This window comes from Taudactylus pleione, unplaced genomic scaffold, assembly GCF_031769625.1.
Source record: "Taudactylus pleione unplaced genomic scaffold, aTauple2 ptg000256l, whole genome shotgun sequence".
NCBI classification, from domain to species: domain Eukaryota; kingdom Metazoa; phylum Chordata; class Amphibia; order Anura; family Myobatrachidae; genus Taudactylus; species Taudactylus pleione.
The window spans coordinates 17,228,549-17,242,813 of NW_028284658.1; the positions used below are offsets into that span (position 1 = coordinate 17,228,549).

General features: G+C 45.7%; 1 protein-coding gene across 1 annotated transcript in view; it reads left to right on the plus strand.

Moving 5' to 3' along the window:
* The window catches only part of TLDC2 (TBC/LysM-associated domain containing 2), a 30,883-nt gene that overhangs the window by 15,731 nt on the left and 887 nt on the right, over positions 1-14,265 (plus strand). The window contains exons 2-4 of the mRNA XM_088480816.1: positions 6,255-6,422; positions 7,214-7,366; positions 12,896-12,991. Of these exons, the coding sequence (XP_088336942.1) occupies positions 6,255-6,422; positions 7,214-7,366; positions 12,896-12,991 (417 nt within the window). The remainder of the gene's footprint in view (positions 1-6,254; positions 6,423-7,213; positions 7,367-12,895; positions 12,992-14,265) is intronic.

The window sequence follows — 14,265 nt, forward strand, 5'->3', positions numbered from 1 at the left end:
AATTTGTGGTAGCAAACACCAACCACAAGAATAGCGAGCAGTTCATACGCTGGTCGATGTACTCGATTAATCAAATAAATAGCGGACATGACGTATGGTGTGAGCGGCCAGGGGGCGTTTTTATCAAATAAACGAGCGTATGTTTTGCTCGCTCGTTCAGACTTAGAGGTGTGAACAGACTGCAATGTGCGTACGGATCATTTGAATAGCCACCCCTTGTTTTTAAACGAACGACCGCAAATAGCGAACGGCTCTGAATGAGGGCCATAGGTCACAGTGTAACCTCTCTTCCCTTGGTTCTCTCCACTTTAAAGACACCCCCTTTGAAGACATGCCCTCCTTTGCCCTGTTTTTTTCCCACTCTGTGTCAGCCACCTTTTCAGTTCTATTCATTATGCACACCCACTCTTCCTTAGTTCTCTCAAATCCATGCCCTCCTCTTCCACAGTTCTATCAACTATGTGCTCAATATTGTCTCAGCATTTTACTCTGGTGTCATGTTTTGTAAAAGTTGCAATCTCTTGTTCTCTGGGAAAGTAGTTGTTTCTCTGTCAACGTATTTATATGCTCCTACAGGATCCTGTAAACAGTGGTATAAATAGGGTCTTTGGAGCCCAGGGCAAGTTGAAGAAACCCCGCCTCCTACCACACACACACACACGTAGAAAAATCATGTTTGCGTGCCCCGATCAATGCCGGGCTGCCGGTGGGCCCCCTATCAGTGAAGGCACCTGACTTCTGTACCCCTTAGATGACGGACGTACTCAGCAACATCACGGACATAATATAGTACACTGCAATGCTGTTGGGAGCCGGCCAGGGAGGGCGGAGAGAGATGGGGAAATGTTTGCCGCAGTGTGGGGGCCCCTACTGTGTGGGGGCCCCTGGATGACCACCCCGTCCGCCCTGCCTATAATCCGGCCCTGAGCACAACCAACACTGGGCTCATGAGAGCCAGTCCTGGCTGTGAAAATACAGGGAACAAACGATATAGGATTCCCCTGTATTTAGCACAACCAGCACTGGGCTCAGTTGAGCCGGTCCTGGTTTTGGAAATACAGGGGACAAAAAGCATAAGGGTCCCCTTTATCATACTTAACCAGCATCGTATCCTTTCTAGCAGGGGATTAATGCCACAGCCAGGTAAACCCTTTCACTGGGTTCCCCGGCCAAAGCATTACCCCTGACCGCTAGTCAACTCAGGCTGAGGATCCCTGGGGAGGTTGGGTCCCCCTACCCAGGGCACTCCAGGCTTAGGCTGATAGCCTGGGGCTATCCCCGGCACCCCTGGGCAGTGGGAGACAGGTTGATTGTGTATAAATCCTTGTTTGTTTGTTTTTTGCCCTGAAATTTGGCATGCAGCACAGAGCGACAGTTCTACCCAGGTAAATTTCCAGATTTCTCTATGGGAAAATTCTGTTTATTTGATTCAGCCTTAATATAAGGGCAGGACTGTGCCCTTATTTTATATATATATATATATATATATATATATATATATATATATATACACATAGACAAAATACTAAGTGCACAAAAATTTGTACACAGCATAGTACAAATAGGTAAGGAATATAGGTCACAGTGTAACCTCTCGTCCCTGGGTTCTCTCCACTTTGAAGACACCCCCTTCGAAGACATGCCCTCCTTTGCCGTTTTTTTCCCACTCTGTGTCAGCCACCTTTTCAGTTCTATTCATTATGCACACCCACTCTTCCTTAGTTCTCTCAAATCCATGCCCTCCTCTTCCACAGTTCTATCAACTGTGTGCTCAATATTGTCTCAGCATTTTACTCTGGTGTCATGTTTTGTAAAAGTTGCAATCTCTTGTTCTCTGGGAAAGTAGTTGTTTCTCTGTCAACGTATTTATATGCTCCTACAGGATCCTGTAAACAGTGGTGTAAATAGGGTCTTTGGAGCCCAGGGCAAGTTGAAGAAACCCCCCCTCCTACCACACACACACGTAGAAAAATCATGTTTGCGTGCCTTCGGCGCAGAACAAAAATGGATGTTGTCATATACCAAAGGGGCGTGGCCACCAAAAATGGGGCGTGCCAACATGACATGCCACCCGTTTCTCATCACTCTGGGAACATTTTTCTCCATTCCATACGGTGATTTCTCACAATGTGGAACATCTGAAGAAATGTATCCTCCCTGGGAAGACGGCATCTTCAGTCGGTATTCACTATTCATGTAGGTTACATTGTTTGGAAGATGGAAGATGGCTGTTTGTGTAGGAATATTAAGAAGGTCATCATCATACAACAGTGGTTTAACCAGACTCATTCCCCCTGTGTAACTTCCTTCCCCCTGCGCCTCAGCCACACAATCTGCCCGTGTCATCTCTTAGCCACACCAATGGCTCCCCTCACATCGTCTCTCAGCCACACCATCACCCCCCATGTGTTGTCTCTCAGCCACACCATCACCTCCCCCCTGCGTCATCTCTCAGCCACACCACAGCCTCCCCTCCTATGTCATCTCAGCACACCATGACCTCCCCCCTGCATCATCTCTCAGCCACACCATCACCTCCCCCCTGTGTAATTTCCCAGCACACCATCACCTCCCCCTATGCGTCGTCTCTCAGCCACACCATCACCTCCCCACTGCCTCATCTCTCAGTACACCATCACCTCCCCCATGCGTCATCTCTCAGCCACACCATCACCTTCCCCTATGCATCGTCTCTCAGCCACACCATCACCTCCCCCACTGCCTCATCTCTCAGTACACCATCACCTCCCCCCATGCATCATCTCTCAGCCACACCATCACCTCCTCCCTGCATCATCTCTCAGCCACACCATCACCTCCCCCCTGCGTCATCTCTCAGCCACACCATTGCCTCCCCCCTGTGTCATCTCTCAGCCACACTATCGCCTCCCCTCCTACATCATCTCTCAGCCACACCATCACCCTGCGTCGTTTCTCAGCACACCATCACCTCCTCCCATGCGACGTCTCTCAGCCACACCATTGCACCCCCCCGCATTGTCTCTCAGCCACACCTTCACCTCCCCTCGTATGTTGTCTTTCAGCCACACCATCACCTCCCCCCTGCCTTGTCTCTCAGCACATCATCAATTCCTCCCTGTGTCATCTCTCAGCACACCATCACCTCCCCCCTGCATCCTCTCTCAGTTACACCATCACCTCCAACCCTGTGTCGTCTCTCAGCCACACCATCACCTCCCCCTTGTGTTGTCTCTCAGCCACACCATCACCTCCCCCAGCATCATCGCTCAGCCACACCATCACCTCCCCCCCATGTGTGGTCTCTCAGCCACACCATCACCTCCTTGAAAAAGCTGCCAATCCGGCAGGGAAACGCGTTGGTGTGACACCCTATCTATAGGCAGCAGGATTTTTCACATTACAACTCTGCAGACTATTGAAACTTCTAGACAGCAGCACTCCATTCACCACAGGATTACAGACTTTGTGCGTCTATCAAGCACTACAAGAGGTGGAATTACCGGCAATCTTCATCCCCAGAGATCACCTTCTTCAGTTTGGATTCTGTGCACCCCACATTATTTGGCTGTGTGCATTGGGACCAGCACACAACGAATTATTCTCAGGTGACATACATTGTGGGATCCGGTTCACCTTGGGACTGCTGTGGTTATTGGTAATTATTTATCAATGTTTCAATTTGGATGATCGGATTGACTGTATCCTATATTTTTATTCATCCATTTATGGTGGTGTACATTATTGACTGGGAAAGATCACCATTTCCTGAACGGGACTTTCTCTCATTACTTGATTTGGTGCACCACAGCTTGTGCCTAATTAGGGTGTTTCTATATACTAAATAAGCTCTTTGAGACATGCCTGTCGATTCTTGATTGTTTTTTGTGCTAATGCTCAATCAATCATTTATGTTTTAATGTATTATTCAGTGGAAAGGTTGTATTATTCTTCATTTTAATTTATTATTAAATGTGTTTTTTACCTTATATGTAGCGCTGCACTTTTGCTCTTTACACCATCACCTCCCACCTGCATCATCATTCAGCCACACCATCACCTCCTCCCTGCATTGCCTCCCAGCCACACCATCACCCCCCTCATCGTCTCTCAGCCACACCATCACCTCCCCCCGTGTCATCTCTCAGCCACACCATCACCTCCCCCCTGCATTGTATCTTACAGATACACATACAAACTGACACATACTGACACAAATACACGCACACTGACACAGATACACACACACACACACATACTGACACAGATATACATACACACACACTGACACAGATATACACACACGGCGGTCACTGACACACACACACACACACACACACAGACACAGGTACACACACTGACACACATCAATTGTTTTTAAAATCATCCCCCCCTCGTGGCACATGCTCCACTCGACCCCCATAGGTACGTCATGGCTGTAAGATATTCTACTTATCTTTTAAGGCTGCTTGCTTATCTCCACAAACAGACAGTTTATGACATCCTGCTTTTTTCATGCTGAAGGTTGAAGTTACTAGGGCTGCTGTCATGTAACTGGGTACCCTAAGCAAAGCTTCACCCTACCACTTCTCCTCCACCAAGTACCCATTCCCAATGCCTTATACTGTACACTGTACTTTTGTAAAATAAAAATAATAATTTACTGACTGGTTGGCTGGCAAGGCTGCAGTGTAGATGCTCTGATGTCTGGTGCAGAAATTTGTGCAGGCTCCACTGCTGTACAAGGGTAAACACATATTTTCTAGAGGGGGGTTCAAAATAAATGTTTGATTTTGTAACAAAGCAAAAAAAATACTATAATAAACCTAGCATGTCACACTAACCCAACAGCAGATTTTTTATCTTATATTTGAAATCCTTTTAAATAACAGCAAATATTAATGAAAGAATGAAAATCTCCACCAGGGTTTTCTTCACATGCCCCTCTGTCTGTCATTTTTTTTCCTCATGTGCCACTCTGCCAGCCAGCTTTTCATTCACACGCACCTCTGCCCACAAGCTTTTCCCTCACAAGCACTTCTACTCGCCAGCTTTTTTCTCACATGTCCTCCTGCAGACCACCAGCTTTTCCCTCACTGCCTGCCAGCTTTTCTCTCACATGCCACAACCCATTCCCACCAGCTTTTTCATCACATGCAATCAGACGTGACCTAATAACATTGGATAGGAGTCTACACAGTTTGGGATCCTCCCCTCCTTTGGGTAACAAGAGGGACTTTTAGGCAGTGGGACCCACCAGGCATTTAACTAGTGCCCTGGCAGTCCAGTCTGACACTGTATAGAGGATAGACTGCTTATCAGACTCAGGGCCCGATTCAGACCCGGAAGCAACGCGTTGCTTCCTCGTAGCTGGCCGATTTCTCATTCTGCACATGCGTATAAGCCACAGTGCGCGTGTGCAAGCCAGTCTTAGCGATCGGGAATTGGGCGCTCGAAGTACACAGACTGAGCGCTACTTTGAGTTACAGTGCCATTTGTGGGTGGTGTCAGGGGAAGGTCTATGAAAACGGGGGCGTGGATGTGTGCTGTGTGTTCTAACTGCGTTTCATAGGCATGTATAATTAGCATGGAGGCGCCATTGTACACGTCACCTGGTTGTATTTCAGCCTGCAGTGAGCGCAGTGCTTGCGGCAGCGTAGGGTCTACCTCAAAGGCTACAAGCAGCTTCGATGTTACTGATATTACATACACTTCCTGGAGATGACGTGTGCTGTGAAGGAAAAGGGGGCATCTTTAGACCGGCGTGCGTTCGCTCTAAAATTGATCTCTAAGACATAGAGGGCGTCCTAAAGCCTTGCCATGCGATTGTGGAATTTGTATACCCTGCCCCTGACGGCTGCGAAAGTGCGCTGCTTTGCCTCCATGTCTGAATCGCCCCCTCAGTCCTCTCACAAATAGAATTGCTTTGTCCTTATTAAATTACCTTTGCTTTAACCATGTAGTAATCCCCATAGAGGAAAGAATAAAAGTAGGAAAGTATGGTTTATAGTACCCTCCTGAGACAGACAAATAAGCTGAATTTTCTCCCCCCTCATTTCTCTTAAGAAATTTCTTGATTAGCTGATGAAATAAAACATCTGACATATGCTTTGTGCAGAGCCCCCCTCCAGCTTCTACCACTAGTAAGCATAGACCCGACTGTACAACAAAATCCTTAAATGCGGATTTTGTCGTGAATCTGGAATTCCCAATTTTTTACATAAATATGTAAAATGTTAATTCGTTTATAAAACAGGACTTTTTCTGTCTGATAGAAAAATAACCTGCATGAAGCACTTTCCAGTGATGACTCAGATTATGATGTCCGAAAAGACACAGAAGAGAAGACACAGGCAAAGGTTTGCAAGAAACCCAGAGACGAAGTGGAAGAGCCAGTTTTGGTTGGCAGTAGTCAGATTGTAGGAAGTGACCATGTCAGGCAGGTGAGTGTCATTCTTTTCTGATATATTGTTTTCATTTACAGCCGCATTCAATATCTCAGAAATGCACAATGGAAGTAAACTATCAAATAAATATGCAGCCTGTCAAAATGACAATTGTTTAGCCACTCTTCATGTGTCTACATTTCTGACACTTCAAATTTTATATACATTTTTATTGTTTTTTTGGGGGGTGTGCTGTATGTAGGATGGGGCTCTCTGTATGTTCCACTATTAACAGAAACCATATAAAAATGGTTTTACATTTGCCTGCCTCCTAAATTTTAAAGCAGGCTCCTAGATTCTAAAGCAGAGGTTCCCAAACTCAGTCCTCAAGGTACCTTAACAGTCCAGGTTTTAAAGATATCCATGCTTGACCACAGGTGACTTAATTAGTGCCAGTCAATTTAATTTAACCACCTGTGCTCAACCATGGATCTCTCTAAAACCTGGACTGTTGGGGTGTCTTGAGGACAGCATTTGGGAACCTTTGTTCTAAAGTATTTGGGTTGTGCTTAGCGTCGGCCCGGCCATTACGCTGGCATTGAGCACAACACAAGTAAGCTGGGCGCCATGCTCCCTGCACGGACAGAACATATTAATGCCCACCCATCCTCCGGCTCGCTCTGGAATGAGGTGAGGGGGATGGGAGGGGAGAGGGAGGCGGTGGTACGCGCTAAAGAAATGTACAGCTTACCTGATGTAATCAGGTCAGTCCGTCCCTGGTTGTGCTTTTATTGAGATGCATATACTGAATTTGCTCACCATAATAATGAATAATTTCAATATTTTAGATTGCTCAGCATTTGCCAGCGAAAGTCATTGGACATAATTGGAGACTACTATATAGTACAGACAAACACGGCTTTAGCCTGGGGTCTATGTACCGTACCATGAGAGCGATCATTTCACCAACATTGCTGATTGTGAAGGATGATGAAGGAAAGGTAATTCGATTACCAGAGAGTCTTGAACAAATAATTACTGATGTCATAAGCCTATTGTTATGTCAGCACCAACATGTCTGATAGAGGGGTCTATTCTTCACCAGCAGCCTAATAATTGATGTAAAGTGCTCAATTTAGCTACTTTAATAATGTATTGTAGTATTTGATCAAATTTGCCTATCCTGCTGTCTTAACCTATATCATGTTACAGAGGCATTGAAGGCACATCTTTGTCACCTTTGTGATTTCCTTCTTCAATTGGACGTTTGGTAGACTAAAGTTACCCCTGCACTCAGTAGAGAATTGTGCTACCCTATCATTGGGAGCTATCTAACTGATATGGTTTGATCATATTATGGGCCCAGCTCCCTATTCTTTTTTATCACACACTGCAACAATTGTTTGTTTGTTTGTTTGTTTGTTTTTTTAATAGCAATCCTGGTCCACTATAGATTTTAAGAGTATAAGAACATAAAACCTCTAACCAAATACAGAATTAATTACACATAAAGCTCCTTATTCCAAATATATTGCAGTAAGAGGAAGAGTTCCTCAGCAATGGTATATTGGATTAAAACTATATTTGAGTAGTTTCTACTATTTCTTCCCCAGACTGATTTTTCTGTTGTACCACGTCCCAACACCACAGATCTCCCTTTTTCCAAGATCTACCACAGTTACATAATTCCCACAAAAGGGGATTTAAACTTTTCTTCTAGTTAATTGCAAACTTAAGTATCCCTGTACCTCTAGTCTACGCCTAGTGAGATAGCTGTGGCGCCTAGTAAGATAGCTAGGGCACCTAGTGAGATAGCTAGGGCGCCTAGTGAGATAGCTGGGGCGCATAGTGAGATAGCTGGGGCGCCTAGTGAGATAGCTGTGGCGCCTAGTGAGATAGCTGTGGCGCCTAGTGAGATAGCTAGGGCGCCTAGTGAGATAGCTGGGGCGCCTAGTGAGATAGCTGGGGCGCCTAGTGAGATATCTGCGACGCCTAGTGAGATAGCTCTGGTGCATAGTGAGATAGCTGTGGCGCCTAGTGAGATAGCTGGGGCGCCTAGTGAGATAGCTGGGGCGCCTAGTGAGATATCTGCTTCACCTAGTGAGGTAGCTGTGGTGAATAGTGAAATAGCTGTGGCGCCTAGTGAGATAACTCTGGTGCATAGTGAGATAGCTCTGGTGCATAGAGAGATAGCTGTGGTGCCTAGTGAGATAGCTGTGGCGCCTAGTGAGATAGCTCTGGTGCATAGTGAGATAGCTGTGGCGCCTAGTGAGATAGCTCTGGTGCATAGTGAGATAGCTGTGGCACCTAGTGAGATAGCTCTGGTGCATAGTGAGATAGCTGTTGCCCCTGGTGAGATAGCTGTGGCGCCTGGTGAGATAGCTGTGGCGCCTAGTGAGATAGCTCTGGCACCTAGTGAGATAGCTGCGGTGCCTAGTGAGATAGCTCTGGTGCCTAGTGAGATAGCTGCGGTGCCTAGTGAGATAGCTCTGGTGCATAGTGAGATAGCTGTTGCCCCAGGTGAGATAGCTGTGGCGCCTGGTGAGATAGCTGTGGCGCCTAGTGAGATAGCTCTGGCACCTAGTGAGATAGCTGCGGTGCCTAGTGAGATAGCTCTGGTGCCTAGTGAGATAGCTGCGGTGCCTAGTGAGATAGCTGTGGCGCCTAGTGAGATAGCTAGGGCGCCTAGTGAGATAGCTGGGGCGCCTAGTGAGATAGCTGGGGCGCCTAGTGAGATATCTGCGATGCCTAGTGAGATAGCTCTGGTGCATAGTGAGATAGCTGTGGCGCCTAGTGAGATAGCTGGGGCGCCTAGTGAGATAGCTGGGGCGCCTAGTGAGATATCTGCTTCGCCTAGTGAGGTAGTTCTGGTGCATAGTGAGATAGCTGTGGCGCCTAGTGAAATAACTCTGGTGCATAGTGAGATAGCTCTGGTGCATAGAGAGATAGCTGTGGTGCCTAGTGAGATAGCTGTGGCGCCTAGTGAGATAGCTCTGGTGCATAGTGAGATAGCTGTGGCGCCTAGTGAGATAGCTCTGGTGCATAGTGAGATAGCTGTGGCACCTAGTGAGATAGCTCTTGTACATAGTGAGATAGCTGTTGCCCCTGGTGAGATAGCTGTGGCGCCTGGTGAGATAGCTGTGGCGCCTAGTGAGATAGCTCTGGCACCTAGTGAGATAGCTGCAGTGCCTAGTGAGATAGCTCTGGTGCCTAGTGAGATAGCTGCGGTGCCTAGTGAGATAGCTGCGGTGCCTAGTGAGATAGCTGCGGTGCCTAGTGAGAAAGCTCTGGTGCCTAGTGAGATAGCTGCGGTGCCTAGTGAAATAGCTCTGACCCACATAACTCACCACATTAGCAAATTTTCCCTCAGAGAATCCACACACTTACTCATAGGGGACGATTCAATCCAGTGCGAGCTTCTCGCATTATAAAACTACAGGTAAGGAATATTGCTAATCTTTGCTTGCATCTTGCAATTATTTTTTACTTACTGTAATACTCTGAAGTGTGTGCAGCCCCATTACAGTGTGTGCAGCCCCATTACACATGAGGCTCCAGCGGGACCTCTTGTAGAACTGAATCTGTCCTATAAATTTGGTGCATTTGCTCAGATGTAGGAGCTTTATATTCACAAAATATTACTTACACTGTGCATTTCCACTTTTCCACTTTTGTAAATAGGCCTAACTGATTGCTTTATAAGTAAGAAAATACACATTATACATACAGTAAGATGATAAGATAATGAAACAAGAGACATCCTCCTGCCTCTTCTGTTCAGCCACTCAGCCCTGGATCTGGGGAATTTCCTCAAATCTGGGTATGGGTATACTGTAACCTTCATCAAAAGCTTATTTTATAAAGGTCATAATTGCACAATTAAGTTTAAATGCAGAAGGTTTCCCCAATCTACTACATCAAAAGACCTATTGTAATCTAAAGCCGTGGAAACCACTAGATGATTTTTTAAGTGATCTGTCGTTTTCGAAAGGATCAGAACGATAAATCGTAGAAATCGTCCTGTGTGTACGCATTATGTGCGCTACCGCAGTGTCGTCCATTGCATTTTCAGATCTGCCGTATATGCTGCTCAATCTGAGAATGTGACCCCATGCATCACATTCTCAGGATGTGGCAAGATGTGGCGGGAAATGTCATATCGTGCAGCCATTCACCAGATCGCAGTGGTGTCACTATGTGGGTGCAGGCTGCACCGGGTGTCATCTGTTTAGGGGGTAACACCAAAATTTTGTCTCCTCCTGAGTGACAGGAGCAGGGTGCTGCACTGTGACATTATCCTGCAGCAATTGGTTCCTGTCACAGAGGAGGAGCCAACAGTGCAGGCACAGTCTCTCTCCGGGGGCAGCCCAGCATGTTTGGGGATGCTGGGCACCACCCCGGAGTGTCGCTATCGGGACTTCCCGCAAGGTCAAGTACCCTTTATGTCGCGCGCAGGGATTTATAGTGCATACTGGGTGTCACCAGACCACGTGATGACTCTGCCAGAACATATGTGTACAGACCGCACAATATGTCATTTGTTGCATCTGCTGTCGGCTGGGTACACAGGTCATCTAGTGTGTACCCGGCTTTACAGTGAACACAAGGCCTGATTCAGACCCGATCGTTCACACGCAGCCTGTCGATGTTTGCATTCTGCGCATGTGTATGCATCGCAGTGTGCATGCGCGAACCGGCCGCTGCACTCGGGAATTGACCGCAGCGAGCACGCAGAGGCTTCATACAGGAAGTGACTGTTTGAGGATGGTTGACGGGGGGTGGTCAGAGAAACGCAGGCGTGCCTGGGCTTTTGGACGCCGTTTCAGGGGCGTGCATAATTAGGCCCCAGCGACGGCATACGCATCCTAATGTCTAGTTACACACACAAACAATAGCAATGACTGCAGTAGGGTCAGGTCAACCACAACTTGTGCGCGTGGGTCTGATGGTTCCCGATGTTTTCGCTGTCTTGCGAGAACGTAAGTGAAGGGAAGTAGGCGGCATTATGTAGTGTTAGGTGTCTACTTATTGTGCTGTGGTTACATTGCGTATGCAGTCATTAGCATATTTTCGCATCGACAGGCTGCGTGCGAACGCAGCCTAGCGACCGAGTCTGAATCAGGCCCACAATACATCGTGGTTATTTTATCTGCTATCCAAACAATCTGGAGTCCTCAAATTTGTTTAATCTAACCTCATTATAAGCCTGCCACATTGTAATTATGCAGTCGTTTGTCTGTTTATTATGTGATGTGCCTACACTGAACGATCAGTCGCTCAGTGTAGGAACATCAATCATCTGCTAACATGCTGTCGTCAGGTTGACCGGCATGTTTGTACGATGATAGATGGTCTAAAACGACCAGCGGGCACGCGCGTCGCTGGTCGTTTTAGACATTTTAGTGAACGATCTTCAAACGTTCATTCGCTCAATTTAATCAGCTAGTGGATGGGCACCTTAATATTTAACATGAACACATAACTCTGTAATATATAATATGAATGTATAACTCTGTAATATATAATATGAACACATAACTCTGTAATATATCATATGAACGCATAACTCTGTAATATATATGAACACATAACTCTGTAATATAAAATATGAACACATAACTCTGTAATATATAATATGAACGCATAACTTTGTAATATATTATATGAACACATAACTAATATATATGAACACATAACTCTGTAATATATAATATGAATGAATACATAACTCTGTAATATATAATACGTATGAATGCATAACTCTGTATATATATGAACACATAACTGTAATATATAATATGAATACATAACTCTGTAATATATAATATGAATGCATAACGCTAATATATATGAACACATAACTCTGTAATATATAATATAAATATGAATGCATAACTCTGTAATATATATGAACACATAACTGTAATATATAATATGAATACATAACTCTGTAATATATAATATGAATGCATAACTCTAATATATATGAACACATAACTCTGTAATATATAATATAAATATGAACGCATAACTCTGTAACATATAATATGAATACATAACTCTGTAATATATAATACGTATGAATGCATAACTCTAATATATATGAACACATAACTCTGTAATATATAATATGAATATGAATGCATAACTCTAATATATATGAACACATAACTGTAATATATAATATGAATACATAACCTCTGTAATATGTAATATGAATGCATTACACAGTGGGAATAGCTGACAAAGTAGTAAGCCTAATACACAAAAGTGAAAGTAGGGATGAAGGAAATTCATGCTAGGCCACCTTCAGAAATTAGCCCCATTAGCACGTGCAGGACCCTTTTCATGTTATATTTCACATCTGCACCTCAGTCAGCAGCTTCGTTTGCACTTGTTATGTTTCTATATTTGTTATTGCGATTGTGACTGTCCAGGGCTGGTACCTTACATTTAAATGACGATGAGGAGCAAACAGTGTTTCTCGTAGCTAAGGATGTAAATGTATAACCTTACTATATTTCTTCCAGGTGTTTGGAGGCTTCTCTTCCAATGAGCTGAAGATTAGCTCTAATTTCTATGGCACTGGAGAGACCTTCCTTTTTACTTTCTCACCACAACTGAAGGTAAGAAAAAAGCTTTACATAGCAACTGTTTTGATAGCTCTTATTTTTAATGTAGATTTTGCTGTCAAGGAGGTTTACTCATAGATACCATCAATATGTCTGCTGTCACACTGGGCCTGATTCAGAGATGGGCGGAATTGCAGAGGCGCACACAAGTGGCAGTGCAATACCGTCCATCTAAAATGCTAATGCAACAGGAGGTGACTGTAGAAAACTGAATCAGTATGTAATACCGACAGCGGGAGTCCAACGGGTCGGAATCCCGCCAACGTCAGGAAAGTACCCTAACCCTCCTTTAGGGGTGCCTAACCCTAACCTCCCCCTTTAGTGCCTAAACATAATCAGCCCTCCCCACACCCTAAACCTAACCCTCCCGGGTAGGGGGGTGCCTGACCCTAACCCCCCCTTTCCCTACCCTAACCCTCCTGGGGGGTGTCTAACCCCAAGTCCCCCCAGGGGTCCCTAACGGTAACCCCACACCCCCACCTGTGGCTACACGCTAAGACACCAGGCTTACCTTTGTTCGGGATTTGGTAGTGGGGTTAATGATAGGCGTCGGGATTTCGACGCCTATCTTTAGTCCCATGTCGGGATGTGGCTGTCGGGATATCAGCGGGCGGGATAGCGCCCGCCGGTATCCTAACTACATCCCATAGGAAACAGACACTTCCTTGCTGCATCTGCAATCCGAGTGCAGCATCCGTAGACGCTGCCTCAGATCACCGTCAAAACCAATGTGACCATTAGTCGTGATGGTTGCCCCATTGGCCAGGCTGCGTAAGCTGAGACTTACTCAGCCTGGCTGGGTCCTGGCAGCTTGCAAGGCCAGGAAATCTGCATCTACCGACAGAGACCATGGCCTCGTCCCTACCGGAAAACGGGGCATCACGCCCCCATTTACGGGAATGCTGACCAGGAACGCCCATGCTCCGCATCCCAAATGCTATAGCATGTCAATCAGGCTGTGGCTGGGAGGCACTGCGAGCGGACTCGCAGATGGAGGGCTGCACAGGCGCAGTACACATCATGTGCATGCGCAATATTCTAACAATCGGAGATGTGCGCTAACCATCGGGTTAGCATACATCTGTGAATCCATGCCCACTATTAAGTTGGTTCTATTTATTGAGTACTTAGAAAAGGCAGACCAGACAAATGCAAAACTGTTCTATGTATTTTGGAAAATATCCGTATAATTAATCTATTGTTAAATTCTGCTTTTTGGAAGCTTCTGAAGCTTCTCCAAGTGCTTAAGATCAGGAGCACCGAGAGGG